Source organism: Carettochelys insculpta, chromosome 3, assembly GCF_033958435.1.
Source record: "Carettochelys insculpta isolate YL-2023 chromosome 3, ASM3395843v1, whole genome shotgun sequence".
Classification (NCBI taxonomy): domain Eukaryota; kingdom Metazoa; phylum Chordata; order Testudines; family Carettochelyidae; genus Carettochelys; species Carettochelys insculpta.
In genome coordinates, this window is record NC_134139.1 from 160,554,160 (window position 1) to 160,573,320 (window position 19,161).

The following is a 19,161-nucleotide window of genomic DNA, read 5'->3' on the forward strand; positions in this document are numbered from 1 at the left end:
TCAGCTGATGGCCGCCATGTCGGACCCCGCTATTTCAATGGTGCGGAACGCAGATCGTCTACACGTGCCCTACTTCGACGTTCAACTTCAAAGTAGGGCACTATTCCCATCCACTCATGGGGTTAGCGACTTCGACGTCTCACCACCTAACGTCGATTTCAACTTCGAAATAGCACCCAACACGTGTAGCCGTGACAGGCGCTATTTCGAAGTTGGCGCCACTACTTCAAAGTAGTGTACACATGTAGACACGGCCCTTAAGTCCCCTGAGTCCCAACTAACAAATAATCACCTTGGGTTACTTGACAGAAGAGCTGTCATATTATGCAGCCTGCTGCACACTGAGGAAATGAAAAAGGTACCTTTGTACCTTCTCCCAATCTGCAGTGTAAACTGGTCTGAGCCATTATTATGGCAAGTTCCCTAATAGATTAAATGAATGCATTCCATGCCACAAGCATTGTTAATGCCATTAAAGATACCATTATTCACCAACAAAAGTTTTGGATTTTTCCTTGGAGCCTAAAACCAGATAATTGACCATGCTTTTAAGATACCATGCAAATTTTACCAAGCAAGCAGATTTATTCCTAAGGTAAAAGTATTACACAGAAAATATATTAAATACTATTGAAGAAACCTCACATAAGGATTGAAGGCCAGGTCCAACAATAGGGGTGGGAGGGCAAAAGAGACAGTTGACCTGCGGCCCAGTGTTTCAAAGGTGCCCAGAGCTTGGGCCACCACTGCTGCCAAAGTAGAAGGGGCAAACCTAGAGCCTTGGGCTCCTTTGAAGTGCCACAGCCGTGCTACTCTGCATGGCTGTTACAGAGGGACAGGGCCCAAGCACCACAGTCCAGGTGGTTTTAAAGGCTGACTGCCCTCGACTCCACCCCTTCTGAAGGGACAGAGCCAGACCCCCATCCTCACTGCTGGAGATCTCCCTTTGGAAAACAGTCCTGCTAGCTTGGGGGTGGGGGAAGAGTCAGTTTAAATTCTTGCTATTTATCCAAAAGTTCTTTCTTTGTCTACCAACCTCTAGAAAATCCAGTCTGTACTAGTACAGGCTTCTCAGGAGGTAAAACCTCTCCATAGTTGTTACAAACAGCATAAATTTTCCTAATCACCCCTGAACACTCACACTGTTCTTCATTCCTGGAGGACCCTGTTTATCTTCTACGGAATTGTGCACAATTCCCCAGCTCCAGTGATACACAACTTAATACAGTAAAGATATTGATATTTAAGTTTGATATATTTTGCCCTTGTCCTTTGTTCCCCAAAGGTCCCCTTAATGCCCATTACTCTACTTTCAATTCATTAGTATAAGGAATATATGTAGATACTGTGAGGCACTTAGCACAGTCTTACACACTATAAAATACTATATAATATTGATTTTTCCCCCTCAAAGCCTTTTGCTTGTTAAGGTCTGCTTCCTCTAGCTCAGACTGCTATAGTGGGGATACAGGACAGTCTAAGCAGACCTCTTTCTGGGCTGCTCCAAACTCCCATATCTGTCTTGCATTATATCAAAACAATACTGTTGTTTTCTTCAGATTTTTGCCCCTGCAATTGAAAACATTAAATCAACATATTAAGATCTTGCTTGTCATCATATTCTTTTAACTTGATTCTGTGGCAACAAAAGTGATGTGACTTTTCAGTTATTTAAAAGGACATTGTCCTTGCAAAGTTCAGCATTTCACACTACTGCAATCTGGTGAAGGGTATATTTTTCAGGTTTTAAATATGGTTTAAAAGCACCACGATGTCAAGACATTTTCTGAAATGCAATGGTTACTGTCTGTGCAAAACTCTTTACATTTTACTAAAAGCCACACAAAAGGAAACTCAAAGTTGACAGACAAACCCCATTCCCAGGGCATGGCTGACAATTGATTCTGTTGATTCACAGTCAAGAAAGTAAATAAAACAGATACATACTGGATTTTTACTTCGCAAAATTCGGGGCAAACCAATATAACATAGAATAACAAGATTTTCGGACTTCTTTGTTGCCTTCACCATGTCCTGTTTGTTAATTTTGGTGGCACAAGTTCTTTGTCTTCCAAGCACAGAGACAGAAGAACATAAGAATGGCAATAAGTGAGTCAAACAATTAATCTATCTAGTGCAGCATCCTGTCTTCCAACAGTGGCTTTGTTTATATCCTCCTTCATTGTCTCAAACCACGTTTTTTCTGGTCTTCCTCATAGCTGTTGTCCCATGATTACTAGATCTTATGCTCTGATCAACATATCCCATATATCATCATCTCACATGACCCAACCATCTGAAGTGAGACTCCCACAGCTTTTTCATGATGGGGGCACTACCTACACTAAGGAGTTTATCATTTTACTTCAGATATTGTCGTGCGCAGCTTCCACCAAAGTGATCTCATTTCAACGCTGTGCATCGATTGTTCCTCTCTATTCCTCCTTGGCCAGCATTCTGACCCATTCATCATGAATGACCTAATCATTTTCTGCGTATTAAGGAAATATCAAAAACAATTTAGAGGTGCTGAGCTCCTCCCCCACTATTTTTAAGTATAGTCCTAACTATAATCATAACGTTACTTAGCTTTTGCAAAGAACTTTTCACTGTTGAATGAAGTAACACTATAAAAGATCAAGAACTAATTGTGTCAAACCAACCTAAAAGCTTTCTTGAGAAAAAGTTTGAAGCAAAAAGGATGCTATTCAATAACAAATGCAAAATGCTTCGCGATGGCTACATCTAAACTCACCCCAAACTTTGAAGGGGGCATGGTAATCAGGCTGATGAGAGATTACTAATGAAGTGCTGTGATGAATATGCAGCACTTCCTTAGGCTAATTCTCCCCGGAGCCAACTTTGAGGTGTCAAACTTCGAAATGCTGGCATGCCATGTAGCCGCGAGTACATTGAAGTGTCCACACTACTTTGAAGTGCCATTAGTACTCTCCCATCAGCCTGATTACTAGGCTCCTAAAAAGTTTGGGACAGGTGCAGATGTAGCCATAGTGAAGTGTAGACATAGCCTAAGGGTGAAGCAATTAGTTACATGCACACTAAGTAGGAAATTTCTGCCTAAGAAGGAGTACTGTGAAAAAGGGATCTGAGGGTCATGGTAGATCACCAACTAAATTTGAATTAACATTGTTGGAGAAGAAAAGACCAGTTTGGCGGACAGGCAAGATTTCTCGTATTCCACCACAACCAAAGGACTAGATCAACTACATTTCAGGAGGGCACTAGGAACTTGGCTATATGGTTGGTTGGACTGAGATCTGTGTGCTTCAGTGTGGATGCTGGAGCCTGTGTTCGGGCCCAGGTTAAAAATATTCTTAAGTATCAGATTGACAGTGCAAATACTCAAGCTCTAGGTTCTTAAAACCATGGTCTGCTGACTAGAGTTCTATAACTCTAGGACTACTTTGCAGTATATCCCAATGAGGCTTAAATCTCTGTTTACTGAGGTTCCCAACAGTAATATGAACATCATAATTATGGCCCAACTCTGTTAAGTGCTTTGAGATCTGCAAGTGAAAGGTCTTGTCCCTCACTCAAACTAGTTTTACATCAGTGCAACTCCACTTAATGGAATGACATTACGTCCGGTCCAGACCAGGGTCAGAGAAAAGGGAAACACGTGCAGAAGTTGCTAGGTTTGTGCAGCCTATAATGTTTTCCTGCAGTCTACTGTCACATTCCTTTTTCGGCCTTTTTCAGATGCATATTTAAAGCTCTTAGCAGTGTAACTCTCAGGTGCTTCTAAAAGCTTGTAGTATGTACAGCCTGTAGGAGTAGATAACAATTATATCCTTACCCTGAGTACATGTCAACAACATATTAATTTCACATTTTTTGTTTCTCTTAGAGGACGTGGGGGTGCGATTCCTCCTCCACCACCTGGGCGAGGTGCCCAAACACCTAGAGGGACACCAGTGACACGTGGAGCAATCCCAGTTCTCCCTGTAGCTAGGGGTGTTCCCACCCCTCGAGCACGGGGAACTCCAGCAGTCCCAGGCTACAGACCACCCCCTCCTCCAGCACATGAGGCCTATGAAGAATATGTAAGTAACTATCTGTTTTGATAATTGATATAAGCCAAATTGTTTTGGCAACTTGGAGGTACCTCTGTAATTGAGGATTCTGGGTGGGTCTAATAAATGCCTATTCTCTACCACACATCTTTCACTAATAGTTATACACTGTGCATACAAAACTGATTTAAGTGACTGGAAACATTTGACAACTGTTTTTTTTTGTTTGTTTGTTTTTTGAATTTACAAGTATTAGCTTTGGTTAGGAGTTGCCTAAATTATCCCTACTATGTTGATATTTTCATGGTGCATATATCTTTGCAATAATTTAATATAAAGGAATTGAGCTGGAGAAAACACACTCTTGTTTCTTCACTATTTTCTAGAAGATTGGGCTCATGTTTTAGGAAAAAAGATATTCAGTGTTGTCTAAGCAGTCACTTGTCTTGTTGAGCTGTTTTTGCTGTCTTATGGGATTTTGCATATATAAACCACTTCGGAATTATTGACAAAAGGTATTTTTAAAATGTCTGGTGGTTTTTATAACATCTACATGGCATTTGAAATATGTGTGCTGATTTCCAGAAATATGAAAAGAGAAATTTAGTTGAAACCATATCTGGACTACTTTTATAGTTATTTAAAAAATATATATCCTAAACTTTTAAAGTGGGCTTCTGCAATAACCCAAGATAGCTGGGTGGGTAACAAGACAGCAATATATTTATTCCAAAAATCATATGAAAAGTGAAATACATTACTTATTGTAGGTTTGTTCTTACAAAAGAGAAGACAGCACTGTTGTGGAAAAATAGCATTTGTGTGTGTGTGTGTGTTTGCGCACTTTCAATTACTGTTCTTTCACCATATAGTTTATTGGGCCTTCTCTTTTTTGTATTCAAAAATAAGAGCCGTGGGTATCAGGACGACAAATGCAATTTCAAACAATCAGCACAAAAACTGAGGTCATAATACATATTTAACAAGGTACAGAAAACAATTATGTTGTAAACATAGTCTTTCAAATGATCCTTGTTAATGATTCTTCCTGAAACTATAACCATAACAACAAACACTCAAACAGAGGGGGAGGGGATAGTACTATCAAATATAATGTCTGGTTTTTTTAAACTACAATAATTAAAAATGTAATATGAACATTCCCTTCCTGTCTAGTAGTCATGATAGAGAACTATCAGAAGGTAAACTAATGACAAAATAGTTTATATAGACTGAGAATTAGAATTAGACTATCTCTGAACTCAGAGGAAGGAAAAGCTGTAAAAGCTATTCTGTGCCAAAACGGCTTATGAGCATATTAACCATATGCATTTGTAGAGTCGTGATATGTCTCACTTCCATCAGTCATGGTAAAGGACTACAATATTGATGAAAAGTGAGAAATGAGGATTAGTACCCTAATAGCTTGACACATTCCGTAGTGGTGGAAAGCACATCCAGTGAACACATGGGAGAATTTTCTAGCCTGCACTATCTAATAGGGATAGGCATATGACCATCTGTTCCATATTAGGTGAAACAGTCCTGTATTTGGGACGCCAAAAAGGCATCCCTACTTATTTTTTAAAAGGGATTAATTGTCCCGTATTTGTGCCCTCCCCACCAACCTTTTCTGCCAGCAGCTCTGCAAGCACAGCTGCTGGTGGGAGTCACTTCCCTGAGCCTTGGGGGAGCGTGGGCAGCTGCTGCATTCCTGCCACTTCCCTGGGGCTCCTGGGGAGTGCCAGCAGCTGCTGCTTCCCTGGGGAGCACTGAGGGCTGCCTCTTCCCTGAGATCCCAGGAAGTGCTGGCGGCTGCCGCTTCCCTGGAGCTCCTGGGGAGGGCTAGCAGCTGCCACCTCCTTCCTGGCTCCGTGGGGCTTGGTAGAGCTGTAGAGCTGGAAGAAGTCACCCTTCCACCACCACCCCCCACCCACCCATGTCTCCCTGCCCTGTATTTGGGACAGGAACATATGGTCACCCTAATCCATCTTCTTGTGCATGCTGGTGAGGGTATAAAAGGCAGGATATGGAGGTCTAGCAAGAGGTGTAGTACCAAACCAGGAGTCAAGACAATTACAGTCTTTGAGTACTACTTTCATTATGTCCTCCCTTTCCATACATCTCTCACCTCTGGCTGAAAGGAGCTGCTTATTTGTGGCAAGGTCCATCAACAAGGTTGGAGGAGAGCAAAAGAGGCAGCTGACCTTGGGCCCAATAATTTAAATGAGTGCAGGGCTCCCGGCTGCCAAAGTCCCAAGCCCTTTCAATCACCACCATGGTGCCTTGTGCTCTGGGTGGATCTGAGAGCTCACTTTGAGGTAGGATGGTAGGGGGTCTGAGAGTAAGAGGGTGGGGCATGGCCTGTCCCCAGTGCCTTCTGTCCAAGGTCCCTCACCTTCTGGGACCACAGCACTTGTACCCCCACATCTTACCCAGGAGCCTGGCAAGTCTGTCGGCCCCCCATGTTTGTGGTATCAGACATACCTCAGGATACCACTTTGACTGCCTGGCTGTGCCAGTTAGGGGGTAACTATGATGGGAAACATCTTTCCCTAGCAAACCAAGTCCATTTTGGCCAATGGGGTGGTAGAAAGCATTTGGCTGAAGGTCAAGAAAGGCACTGCAACAATATATGGGGTGCGTCTACACTAGCCGGCTACTTCGAACTAGCTGGCACAATGTCGAAATAGCATGCGTCGCATCTACACACACCATGCGCTATTTCGACATTGAAATCAACGTTAGGCGGCGAGACATCAAAATCGCTATTCCTATCCGAAGATGGTAATAGCGCCCTACTTCGACATTCAATGTCGAAGTAGGGCGTGTGTAGACGATCCGCATCCTGCTACTTTGAAATAACGGGGTCCTCCATGGCGGCCATCAGCTGAGGGCTTGAGGGATGCTCTGTCCAGCCCCTGCGGGGCTCTATGGTTGCCGTGTGCAGCAGCCCTTAGCCCAGGGCTTCTGGCAGCTGCTGCTGCTGCTGCTGCTGCAGCAGCTGGGGGTCCATGCTGCATGCACGGGGTCTGCAACCAGCTGTCGGCTCTGTGGATCTCATTCTGTGCAGGCTGAGTGTGTCTGGGAGGGGCCCTTTAAGGCAGTGGCTTGGGGCTTTGCTGGACACTTATTTCTACGGGGAGCGCTTGTGTGTGTGGACGCTCTGCATTTCCTTCTGGGACATCTCCTTTTGACGTTGTTCATCTCTACTTCAACGTTGAATGTCGATGGCACCAGCCCTGGAGGACGTGTAGATGATACGCATCGAAGTAGCCTATTTTGATGTTCTTACGTCGAAATAGGCTACTTAGACGTAAGCCGTGTCCACACGTGCACGCTACTTCGAAGTAGCGGCACTAACTTCGAAATAGCGCCCGTCACGGCTACACGTGTTGGACGCTATTTCGATGTTAACATCGACGTTAGGCGGCGAGACGTCGAAGCCGCTAACCCCATGAGAGGATGGGAATAGCACCCTACGTCGACGTTCAATGTCGAAGTAGGGACTGTGTAGTCGTTGCGCGTCTCGCAACATCGAAATTGTGGGGTCCTCCATGGCGGCCATCAGCTGGGGGGTTGAGAGACGCTGTCTCTCCAGCCCGTGCGGGGCTCTATGGTCACCGTGTGCAGCAGCCCTTAGCCCAGGGCTTCTGGCTGCTGCTGCTGCAGCGGGGGATTCATGCTGCATGCACAGGGTCTGCAACTCGTTGTCGGCTCTGTGTATCTTGTGCTGTTTAGTGCAACTGTGTCTGGGAGGGGCCCTTTAAGGGAGCGACTTGCTGTTGAGTCCGCCCTGTGACCCTGTCTGCAGCTGTGCCTGGCACCCTTATTTCGATGTGTGCTACTGTGGCGTGTAGACGTTCCCTCGCAGTGCCTATTTCGATGTGGTACTGCGCAACGTCGATGTTGAACATCAACGTTGCCAGCCCTGGAGGACGTGTAGACGTTATTCATCGAAATAGCCTATTTCGATGTCTCCACATCGAAACAGGCTACTTCGAAGTAGGCTTCACGTGTAGACGTAGCCGTAGTGTGCTAGTGTAGACGTAGCCATGGTGAGATGTGCAAGGCCCGACAAGGCACATCAGACATTACCTATTGTTTACCCAATGCACTAATGAAGTTACCAGTTGTATCCTTTTCTGCTACTGGTTTGCAACTTCATCAACTGGAAGTGTGAGATTGTATTTAAAAATCTTTACAGATAGGCAGGTGTTCATACGTCATTAAATAAGAAAGTCCTACAACAGTGGGCTAATGATGAAGTGACAGATGTAGCCTATGTGACTTCTGTACATAACCTTTCTCCTCACAGAACACAATATACAGACACAACAGCACAGGAGGTGCCGGGATGTATTTGTTGGATATGACAGACAGACATAATCTTTGATGGAAGCAAAATCCTGACTCATTCTTTAGCATGATCACCTAAGACTAGGTCAGGAATCAGCAACCAAAATAGCAAGAAGAGCCATTTTTTTTTTCTCTCTTTCAAATGTGGCAAAAAAAAAAATCACTAATTCAAGAGCCACTGTGCATGTGAATACAAGACAGTCCTTAGTAAATAACATCAAACCATACTTTTTTTAATCCCTGTTTCAAGAACAGTGCACACACAGTGATTTGTAATGTGATGCATATTTACAGCAGGATGTTCACAAACTTTTTACATATTCTCTTTCCTCCCACTTTACATGTGTGCATTTTTACTATTATTTTCCAGACTTTCACGCCTATGTATTTTAATTATGTCCATTTTATGTGGCATTTAATTTCAGTTTACTTTCTTAAAATTCATGATGCCCTTCAGAGCAGGAATGCCACATGCTTCCTTTTCCTTTTCAAAATCAAGACTTTATTAGCAACATGATCAAAACACAGATACAGTATCATATCCCACAATGCACCGCATGTATTAAAGGGGGAGTTAACATCACCAGATCATATATCATTTGCTATTTTCATATGAGTTTTACATTGTTGGGCTTTTAGATGTTCACTATTTATCAAAAATAATCAGAAAGGGTGTTTTTTGGCTTGGGTTGTTTTTATGCGGGTATTTTTGTTTGTTTTTTACTTTGCAATTATAGTAGTGGGAGCCACAAAGAACTCCTTAAAGAGCTACATGCAACTCAGAGCCACAGGTGGAAGTCCTCTGACCTAGGTGAACTTCATCCAGTGCAAACATGTCCCAGGTTAAAGAGTAGTTTTCTGTGTCAATATCCTTTCCTTCCTTTTATCTTTAGAATTAGCTAAACATATATCTTGATAACTGCAAAAGACAGAGCTTGTTTATCTTTTGGAGAGAGTGCAAAATAACGCTTTTCAGAAAGTCCATAAAAAGAACCACAGGGAATGAAATAGATTATGCTTTTAATGTCATGCTGTTCTTCCACTGTGATACACATTTCAAGCTAGTTAAAATGAAAGAAAGCAAATGTCACATTCAACTGTTTACTCTAGTCTTTAATGGTTAATTATGTAGTTCAGTAGTTTTCAAACAAACTGGAACAACTATACTACTGTTTATTCACTAGCAGAACAGGCAATGAATAGGCTAACAGAAGGGGACATATCACAATAACTTTTCTTTTCTTTTTTCTTTTCTTTTCTTTTCTTTTAAGAATAGCTAATATTCTAATGTGACATTCTCAAACTGTGCTTGTGGAAGCTTTTGCTTAATATTAAGCAAAAGCTTTTATGGTTATGAAATAATTGTATCTGTCACAAGCTAGAGTGTGGCTAGAAACAGAGGATAAAGTCCTTAACTTCATTAAATATTTCTATCCAACTCATTGCCCTAATTGATATTTAAAATGGAGATGCAGCCTTATAGGTAGTGTTGCTATGCTGTGCTAATACAGTCACAATCTACTAAACATTTATATTCTTGTATGGGGATCTATATGAAGGGCAGCTCTCAGTAGACACTTTGGCCTTCATTTAGTCTCTAAATATTTGTAATGTATGTATTTATATACAAGGAGATCCTGTGTAAAAACATACATACTATACATCTACATAAATAACACACCATCTGATAACCAAACACAATCCAACTAGCTAATAAGGATGTTATCAACAAAACTAGTTCTTCAGTATCCATTAGTTTTCAAACCACTGATCAATTAGAAATTTACTGAATAGTAAATACACTCATCCCTTGTTTAATGAGTACTTTACTTACGAGTACTGTTCACTTACCACTGTTCACTATAAGAGTGACCTTTCCCCACTCATATGAGCCAGCCGCCAGGTCCCTGGCTGAGGCACGGGAAGACCTGCATCCCCACAGCTGGACCTGAGCCAGCTGAGGTGTCCCTGACTGGGGCACGGGGAGACCCACAGCACCACCCATCCCAATCCCAACACTACCCCTGCGGCAACTGCCTGTGCACACACCCCCAGCCCTGCCCGGTTCTAACATTTCCCCAGCCCACAGCTCCCTGCACAACCCCCCCAGCCCTCTCCCAACACCCACCTCATCCCATTCTGACCCACCCTGCCTGCCAAACCCCCACCCCCCAGGTACCTCTGCTGCAGACTGGTGGAAAAAGCCATCACCTTGTCCACAGGAGCTGCCTGCAGATTTTAATCCTCCCACCCACTCATGGCCCCAAACTAGGGTGGGGATAACAAGGTTAGCTCAGTCAGCAAGGGTGAGGCTTACTACCCGCAGTTGATCTGGAGGTGTGAACACCAAGGGAGGGGAAGCTGCTTTTGTATTTAGCCAGCCATTCACAGTCTTTGTTTAAGCCTGAGTTGAGGGCGTCAAATTTGCAGGTGAATTGTAGCTCAGAAATTTCTCTTTGGAGTCTGGTCCTGAAATTTGTTTGCTGTAGGATAGCTATTTTTAAGTCTGCTACTGTGTGGCCTTGGAGATTGAAGTGCTCTCCTATGGGTTTTTCTCTACTTACGCTACACTGATGACATCTTCATCATCTGGATCCATGGGAAGGAGACTCTGGAGGAATTCCACTGGGACTTCAACAACTTTCACCCCAACATCAACCTCAGCCTGGAACAGTCCACACAGGAGATCCACTTCCTGGACACCACGGTGCTAATACACGAAGGCCACATCAGTACCACCCTGTACCGTAAACCCACTGACCACTACGCCTACCTTCATGCGTCCAGCTTCCATCCCAGACACACCACACGATCCACTGTCTACAGCCAAGCACTAAGATATAACCACATTTGCTCTAACCCCTCCAACAGAGACAAACACCTACAGGATCTCTACCAAGCATTCTTGAAACTGCAATACCCACCTGAGGAAGTGAAAAAACAGATCAGCAGAGCCAGACGTGTGCCACGAAGCCTCTTACTACAGGACAAGCCCAAGAGAGAAACCAACAGAACACCACTAGCCAACACCTACAGTCCTCAGCTAAAACCTCTACTGTGCATCATCAGGGATTTACAACCCATCCTGGACAATGATCCCCCACTTTCACAGGCCTTGGGAGGCAGACCAGTCCTTGCCCACAGACAACCTGCCAACTTGAAGCAAATCCCAACCAGCAACTATACACCGCACCACAGTCACTCTAACTCAGGGACCCATCCATGCAACAAACCTCGCTGCCAGCTCTGCCCACATATCTACACCAGCAACACCATTACAGGACCTAACCAGATCAGCCACACCATCGGGGGTTCATTCAGCTGCACATCTACCAATATAATTTATGCCATCATGTGCCAGCAATGCCCCTCTGCTATATACATCGGACAAAGTGGACAGTCTCTGCGTAAAAGAATAAACGCACACAAATCAGATATCAGAAATGGCAATATACCAAAACCCATAGGAGAGCACTTCAATCTCCCAGGCTACACAGTAGCAGACTTAAAAGTAGCTATCCTACAGCAAAGAAATTTCAGGACCAGACTCCAAAGAGAAATTTCTGAGCTACAATTCATCTGCAAATTCGACGCCCTCAACTCAGGCTTAAACAAAGACTGTGAATTGCTAGCTAAATACAAAATCAGCTTCCTCTCCCTTGGTATTCACACCTCCAGATCAACTGCTGGTAGTAAGCCTCACCCTTGCTGACTGAGCTAACCTTGTTATCCCCACCCTTGCTCTGGCTTATTTATACCTGGCCCTGCAGATTTCCAAGACCAGCATCTGATGAAGTGAGTCTATGCTCACAAAAGCTCATGCTCAAAACTTTTCTGTTAGTCTATAAGGTGCCAAAGGACCCTTCGTTGCTGTTACAGATCCAGACTAACACGGCTATCCCTCCGATACTCGGATTGGAAGGGATCTCAAGAGGCCGTCGAGTCCAGCTCCCTGCCCCAACGGCAGGACCAAATACTGTCTAAACCATCCCTGATAGACATCTATCTAACCTGTTCTTAAATATCTCCAGCGATGGAGATTCCACAACCTCCCTTGGCAATTTATTCCACTGTTTGACCACCCTGACAGTTAGGAACTTTTTCCTCATGTGCATTGCCTCTTGTTCTATCCTCAGAGGCCAAGAAAAACAAGTTTTCTCCCTCCTCCTTATGACACCCTGTTAGATACCTGAAAACCGCTATCATATCTCCCCTCTATCTTCTCTTTTCCAAACTAAACAAGCCCAATTCTTTCAGCCTTTCTTCATAGGTCACATTTTCTAGACCTTTAATCATTCTTGTCGCTCTTTTCTGGACCCTCTCTAATTTCTCCACATCTTTCTTGAACTGTGGCGCCCAGAACTCGACACAATATTCCAGCGGATGTCTAACCAGTGCAGAGTAGAGTGGAAGATTTACTTCTCATGTCTTGTTCACAACACACCTGTTAATGCATCCCAGAATCACGTTTGCTTTTTTTGCAACAGCATCACACTGTTGACTCATATTTAGCTTGTGGTCCACTATAACTCCTAGATCCCTTTCTGCTATAGTCATTCCTAGACAGTCTCTCCCCATTCCGTATGTGTGAAAGTGATTGTTCCTTCCTAAGTGGAGCACTTTGCATTTGTCCTTATTAAGCTTCATCCTGTTTACCTCAGACCATTTCTCCAATTATCCAGATCATTTTGAATTATGACTATATCCTCCAAAGAAGTTGCAACCCCTCCCAGTTTGGTATCATCTGCAAACTTAATAAGTGTACTTTCTATGCCAGTATCTAATACGTTGATGAAGATATTGAACAGAACTGGTCTTAACACAGACCCCTGCGGAACCCCACTTCTTATACTTTTCCAGCAGGATTGAGAACCATTAAGAACTCCTGTCTGGCTACGTAACAGCAACAAAGGGTCCTGTGACACCTTATAGACTAACAGAAAAGTTTTGAGCATGAGCTTTCGTGAGCACAGACTCACTTCATCAGATGCTGGTCTTGGAAATCTGCAGGGCCAGGTATAAATAAGCCAGAGCAAGGGTGGGGATAACAAGGTTAGCTCAGGGACCTATCCATGCAACCATATCAGCCACACCATCGTGGGTTCATTCAGCTGCACATCTACCAATATAATTTATGCCATCATGTGCCAGCAATGCCCCTCTGCTATGTACATCGGACAAACTGGACAGTCTCTGCGTAAAAGAATAAACGCACACAAATCAGACATCAGAAATGGCAATATATAAAAACCCGTAGGAGAGCACTTCAATCTCCCAGGCTACACAGTAGCAGACTTAAAAGTAGCTATCCTACAGCAAAGAAATTTCAGGACCAGACTCCAAAGAGAAATTTCTGAGCTACAATTCATCTGCAAATTTGATGCCCTCAGCTCTGGCTTAAACAAAGACTGCGAATGGCTGGATAAATACAGAAGCAGCTTCCCCTCCCTTGGTATTCACACCTTCAGATCAACTGCTGGTAGTAAGCCTCACCCTTGCTGACTGAGCTAACCTTGTTATCCCCACCCTTGCTCTGGCTTATTTATACCTGGCCCTGCAGATTTCCAAGACCAGCATCTGATGAAGTGAATCTGTGCTCACGAAAGTTCATGCTCAAAACTTTTCTGTTAGTCTATAAGTTGCCACAGGACCCTTCGTTGCTCTTCCAGTCCTAGTATTCTATGATTCTGTGAAAAGCAGTGCCACATGCTGCCAGTCTTTTGCTGGGTTTGAAGCATTGGGAACCAATCAGAGACTTTTACATGTATTTTAATGGTAATTTAATGCCCCTCTCATGAGTTTTAGCCTACGAGCAGAAAGTTGGGGACCAATTGTGCTCGTAGAGCAAGGGATGAGTGTAGTCTTTTTTATACAAAACTGTTTTTGGCTACTATTTAGCTACACTCTATTATGGCTTTGTATCAGTCACTCTTGTGCTTTTTTAAGACTAAGTAATTGCATAGGTTCAGAGAAGAAAATTGTAAAGCTATTGTGAACGGGCTTTCTTTGGAGAGTTCCATTTGTGCATTCTTTCAGTAGGGATAAAAAAAATCACACAGATAGGGTTTCTTACAATGTTTTGAAATTTTTCTACTGGTTCTAGATCATGCAGATGGAATGAAAAATGCTATCATATTTTTGGACTATCACAGTTTAAGGGTCATCCAGATTGATGAGCCTAATGGATCACAGGCACCCACAGTAGAACCACATTAAGTTGCAGTAATGAAGGAAACCCATTACAGAGTGCTGATGCTTGCAGACTTCTGATGCTCACAGAGTATTAAGTAGCGGCATCACCAACCAGTTATGAGATTCTTAGTCCTGTTTCAGGTCATTGTAAAGAACCAGGAGGTGGGCTATGGCTACCACAGAAACTCAATATTACCTTCGTTGCTATCCTGACACTAACACATCAACAGAATCTTACTGATGCAGTGAACTGTAAAACAAATGTGCTTTTCAGAACAAGTTTACAGTTCATTAAAGTGCAGTTAAGCAAGGTTCTATTAAATAATACAAACACGTTGCTGCTTATATAAGTGCATACAGCTCTTATACCTATAGGTAAAGGGGTATTAAATCTTAGTGTTGTGCTTACTTTTAAATCATGTTTATTGCAGATTAACATATACACTACTCCAACACATCACAAATTATAGTTCAGGAAGCCTACTGAAATAGAGCTCTTATGACTGTTCAAAAGAGTATTGTAGATATATAGAAATCTAAGAAGAAGTGGATGTTTTATCCACTGAAGGTTGCTTCCTTTTATAGAATGTCTTCATCATTTATGGATGTTCATGTATCTTTGGCATTGAGTTTTGTTCATGATTTCTTGTCGTGTGACAACTCTGGAAAAGGTTCTGATGGCGCAAACCCCATTTTAACCAATTACTAGTACACTTTGAAGGCAAAGGTGTTATAGAATACACATTTTTTTAATTGTTTGATGAAAGAAAATGCTGACAGGCTTTTTAGTCAATTGCCTCTAAAAATGAACATAATAGTCACTCAGGCTAATCAAAAGAGAGGAAAGAATATTTGGTCCATTAAAAGCATTTGTTCTGTAATCATTTTTCTCCCTGAGTGTATTTAATGCATTTTCAGCTTTCGGCTTCAGCTGCATTTAAAAGATAATCTTGCACTGAGAAAGATGGGGATATTGCATTACTACTTCGAGTGCAGAAATCCCACTCTGTGCTAACAGTAAGCTAAAAATTCCAGACATACGAAACAGGCTGAATAATTTAATATTGTTTGAATTTTCACACTCACATATGCTACCTTCTTCCCCCCCCAAACTTCCCCACACATGTGTTTGTGTATCAAGATTTGTGAATACATCCATATATATTGACATAGATGTATGCGCACCTGCCTATCTAATTTGTCATATGTGTGCTCTGAATCTGACATTTAATCCATTTGAAAAGAAGTTTATATGCCTCCACCGAAGTTAATAAGGTACTATATGGACCCAGAGGTATTTTTGCATATTCAGGGCTATAGGGTGTCTGACTGTCTCTGTCTGAAAAAAAATAGAAACAGAAAGTGTTTGAGATAACATATATTTAAAGGAATAAAAGGTTTCATTAAAAGTACTTAATTTGTTCTTTTCAGATTTTTGGAAGTTATGTGTGATAAGCTTTTATCATTGTTATTGATGCATATTGTCATTTTCAAATGATACTCAAAGGCTGTGTCTACATTACATTTCTCTTTTGAAAGAGGAATGCAAATGAGGGAAATTAAAAAAGCAAACGAAACATGGATTCATAAATCTCATGCTGCATTTGCATAATCTCATCCGATTGCTTTATCAGAAGAGATATTTTGGGGAAAAATAGTGTAGATAGCATTGTTTTGGGGGAAAAGGTCTTTTTTGAAAGAACCCTTATTCCTGGAAAAAAAACCCATCTCCCCTGCTTTTTTTTTTTGAAGAAGTCTCTTCCGAAAAAGCAATCAGATAAGATTATGCAAGTGAAGTATGAGATTTGTAAATCAGTGCTTCATTTGCATATTTTATTTCCCTCATTTTCATTCCTCTTTCTAAAGAGGAATGTAGTATAGATGCAGTCAAAGTGTTTGGTACCTTACAAATGGAGAGAGATTGCCTAAACTACTTCAATCATGCAATCCTGATGATGCATATCCTGTATGCTCAAGCATTGAGAGAGCAAAGAGTTTTTGCTGGTTTTTAAACTTGAATTTTTAAACTGCTCTGCCATTCTCTTCTGATTAGATGTGATAGATTGATACAGGTTATTTTAATTATGAGCCCCACTTTCCTTTTTGATAGAAAGGTTGGTCTGTGTTGCAGCAAAATGAACATAGCAGCAGGTGGATACACATTAAAAAACCTGTTTTCAAGTGGAACTGTTCAATGGCAATAGAGAGGGAGCCGTGCTAGTCTATATACTATCAAAACAAAAAAGCAGCCTTTAAAGTGCTACTTGACTGCTTTTTTGTTCAATGGCAGACAGGGTGAGAATGTTGCTTAATGATTGATGAGCTCAGATTCTAAGATTTGTGCATGTAACCAACATTGTAGAAGGTTACCTATTTTTCTGGTAGACTAGCGTTAGTTTCTATGTTTTAGATAGAAACCATGGGATGAACTTAAGACTAAGAATTTAGGATAAATATATAATAATTTTGAAAGAGAATGTTAGATGTCCAATTACTTGGGGCTTTTAAAACCAAACTGCCTACTGTGACTTGAAAATGTTCAGGAGACAACAATCCTGCAGTTGCAGAGAGAAGCACTGGATGATGCTGTGGGTCTTTTTCATCTTTAACTTCCGTAGCTCTCTAGCAAATTTTGTTGCTTGTGTTGAAGTATTTGTGTCATATCTGGAAATGCTGTAAACCCAGAGTTACAGAACTAGTTTCATATGGCTCTTGAGTGTGTTCATTTCTAAAATAATCTGAGTTGTTATATTTTACAAGGGCTGCCAATTTAGTGTGTCTTTTAGAATTGCAGTAAAAATGTTGTGAAAATTGATCTTGTTATAAAACTTAGCACCTCAGATTTGACCTGAAGACCTCTTAGCAGCATGAGTAATCATTAAAAGAGGAAGACTCAGGGTAATGGCTCTGAGGCAACAAAGGGGAAAATTGGAGAGGAAAAATATTCTTCCTCTACACAGAATGGAAGATAGCTGGCCAGTATTTGAAAAGATTCTACTTTTGTTATGGCTATGATCACTCAGACATGGCTAATATCATTTAAAATATATAATATTTTGATGATAATTCTGTTACTGTACTTTTGTAAGTGAATGTAGTCAGATGAATAGTGCCATACTGGTCTCCTTTGAAAAAAAAATCTCTATATTCCCAAAAAGAGTACAGCAAAAATAATTTCATTTCATTACTACTAATATGTAAGTACAATCCTTCGAAGTGCTGAGGAATGAAATAAATAAGAGGTGAAGACATTCAGTAATCACAGACTGGATATTTTTTTTTCCTACCAATGGTCTGCAGTGGCAAATTTTAATCTTTGCATGCATTCAGTCCTTGAATTCTTCCATAATACCAAATAAGGGTCTATGATGAGAACATTTGTCCATTGAGAATCAGCTAGGCTATGTCTACACAGAGAGTTTTGTTGACAACATGGGTATTTGTCAATGAAACCCACTGGAACATCCACATTCCCAAGGCAGTCTATCAACGGTAAATTGACAGAACATAGCACTTCTGTTAAAAGAATTCTGCCTCTCCCCCATGAACCAGAATGCCTCTGTCATCAGATTCTGTCGACAACCTGTCTGGGCATTCCAGAGAGTGCTCTGTCAGCTGGCGGGGCTTCAGGTGGATACCGGGCAGCCCTGTCTGCCATGCTTCTGGTCTGCTGTTCTGTTGAGAGAGTGGATGGGCAGTCCAGCTGCTCTCAGTCAACAGAACAGATCGCTCTTTTGATCTGCTTGGCAGTCTGGCCACAATCTGTTCACAGAAGATTTGTTGGAAGATATCTTCTGGCAGACACTTCTGTCAACAGATCACTCTAGTGTAGACATAGGCCTAATGATTTAACCATAGCTGTGTTCTCAATCAGCTACTTTGAAGAGCAAGGTTTATATTCCATTATCATTCCTTTGAACTCTATAGTCCTTGATCCAGATGTTTTAGGTGCTCCCTACACATCCAGACAGTAAAATTAATCTGAATTAACTAGACGTGTGAATTTGGCATGGATTAAATAAACTGCATGAAAACACTGTTACTGTAATTCATAATTAAAGAGGACTTGATTTGGTGTATCCTTATTTTGGAAGTGAATTAAGCTAAACCGAACTAAAGCTGCTTTAATTCTGAATGAGAGTATCACGTACTGCATATCCCATTCCAAATTCAGAGTTCCAAACTTTATAATGTGTTCTGAAGACATTTTTCTTAGAGATCAAATAGGGGACCATAAATTTTGGTAAACATATACATTTGTTCTGTTGTGTAGGCATTTATACATCAGAACTGTGATAATATTAGAACTATTTAAGAAACTTATTTAATCAATAACATTGCATTCTCCCTTTACAATCTGGGGGGGATTTTGCTTTTAAACTTTAAAGGAAAAGTTTGTTCCTTATTGTTTTCACTTTAACATGGCTCTGCCTAGTTTTCTGTTTCCTTGTATTTTGGGAAATAATGAACACTTCTAAGAACAGAGTATTCTTCTGAAGATTAAGCTTACATCTCTGAAAAAAGGCAAATATATTTTAGATCTCTAAGACAACTGCATATTTTGAAACTAAATGTC

At 41.6% G+C, this 19,161-nt stretch overlaps 1 protein-coding gene across 2 annotated transcripts in view; it reads left to right on the top strand.

The window, feature by feature from the left end:
* KHDRBS2 (KH RNA binding domain containing, signal transduction associated 2) overlaps positions 1-19,161 on the top strand; it is a 596,284-nt gene that overhangs the window by 390,365 nt on the left and 186,758 nt on the right. Inside the window, exons 6-7 of one of the 2 annotated variants that reach the window (XM_074988883.1) lie at positions 3,869-4,064; positions 7,636-7,638. In XM_074988883.1, coding sequence (XP_074844984.1) covers positions 3,869-4,064; positions 7,636-7,638 — 199 coding nt within the window. The remainder of the gene's footprint in view (positions 1-3,868; positions 4,065-7,635; positions 7,639-19,161) is intronic. The other variant, XM_074988882.1, reaches the window with a different exon arrangement.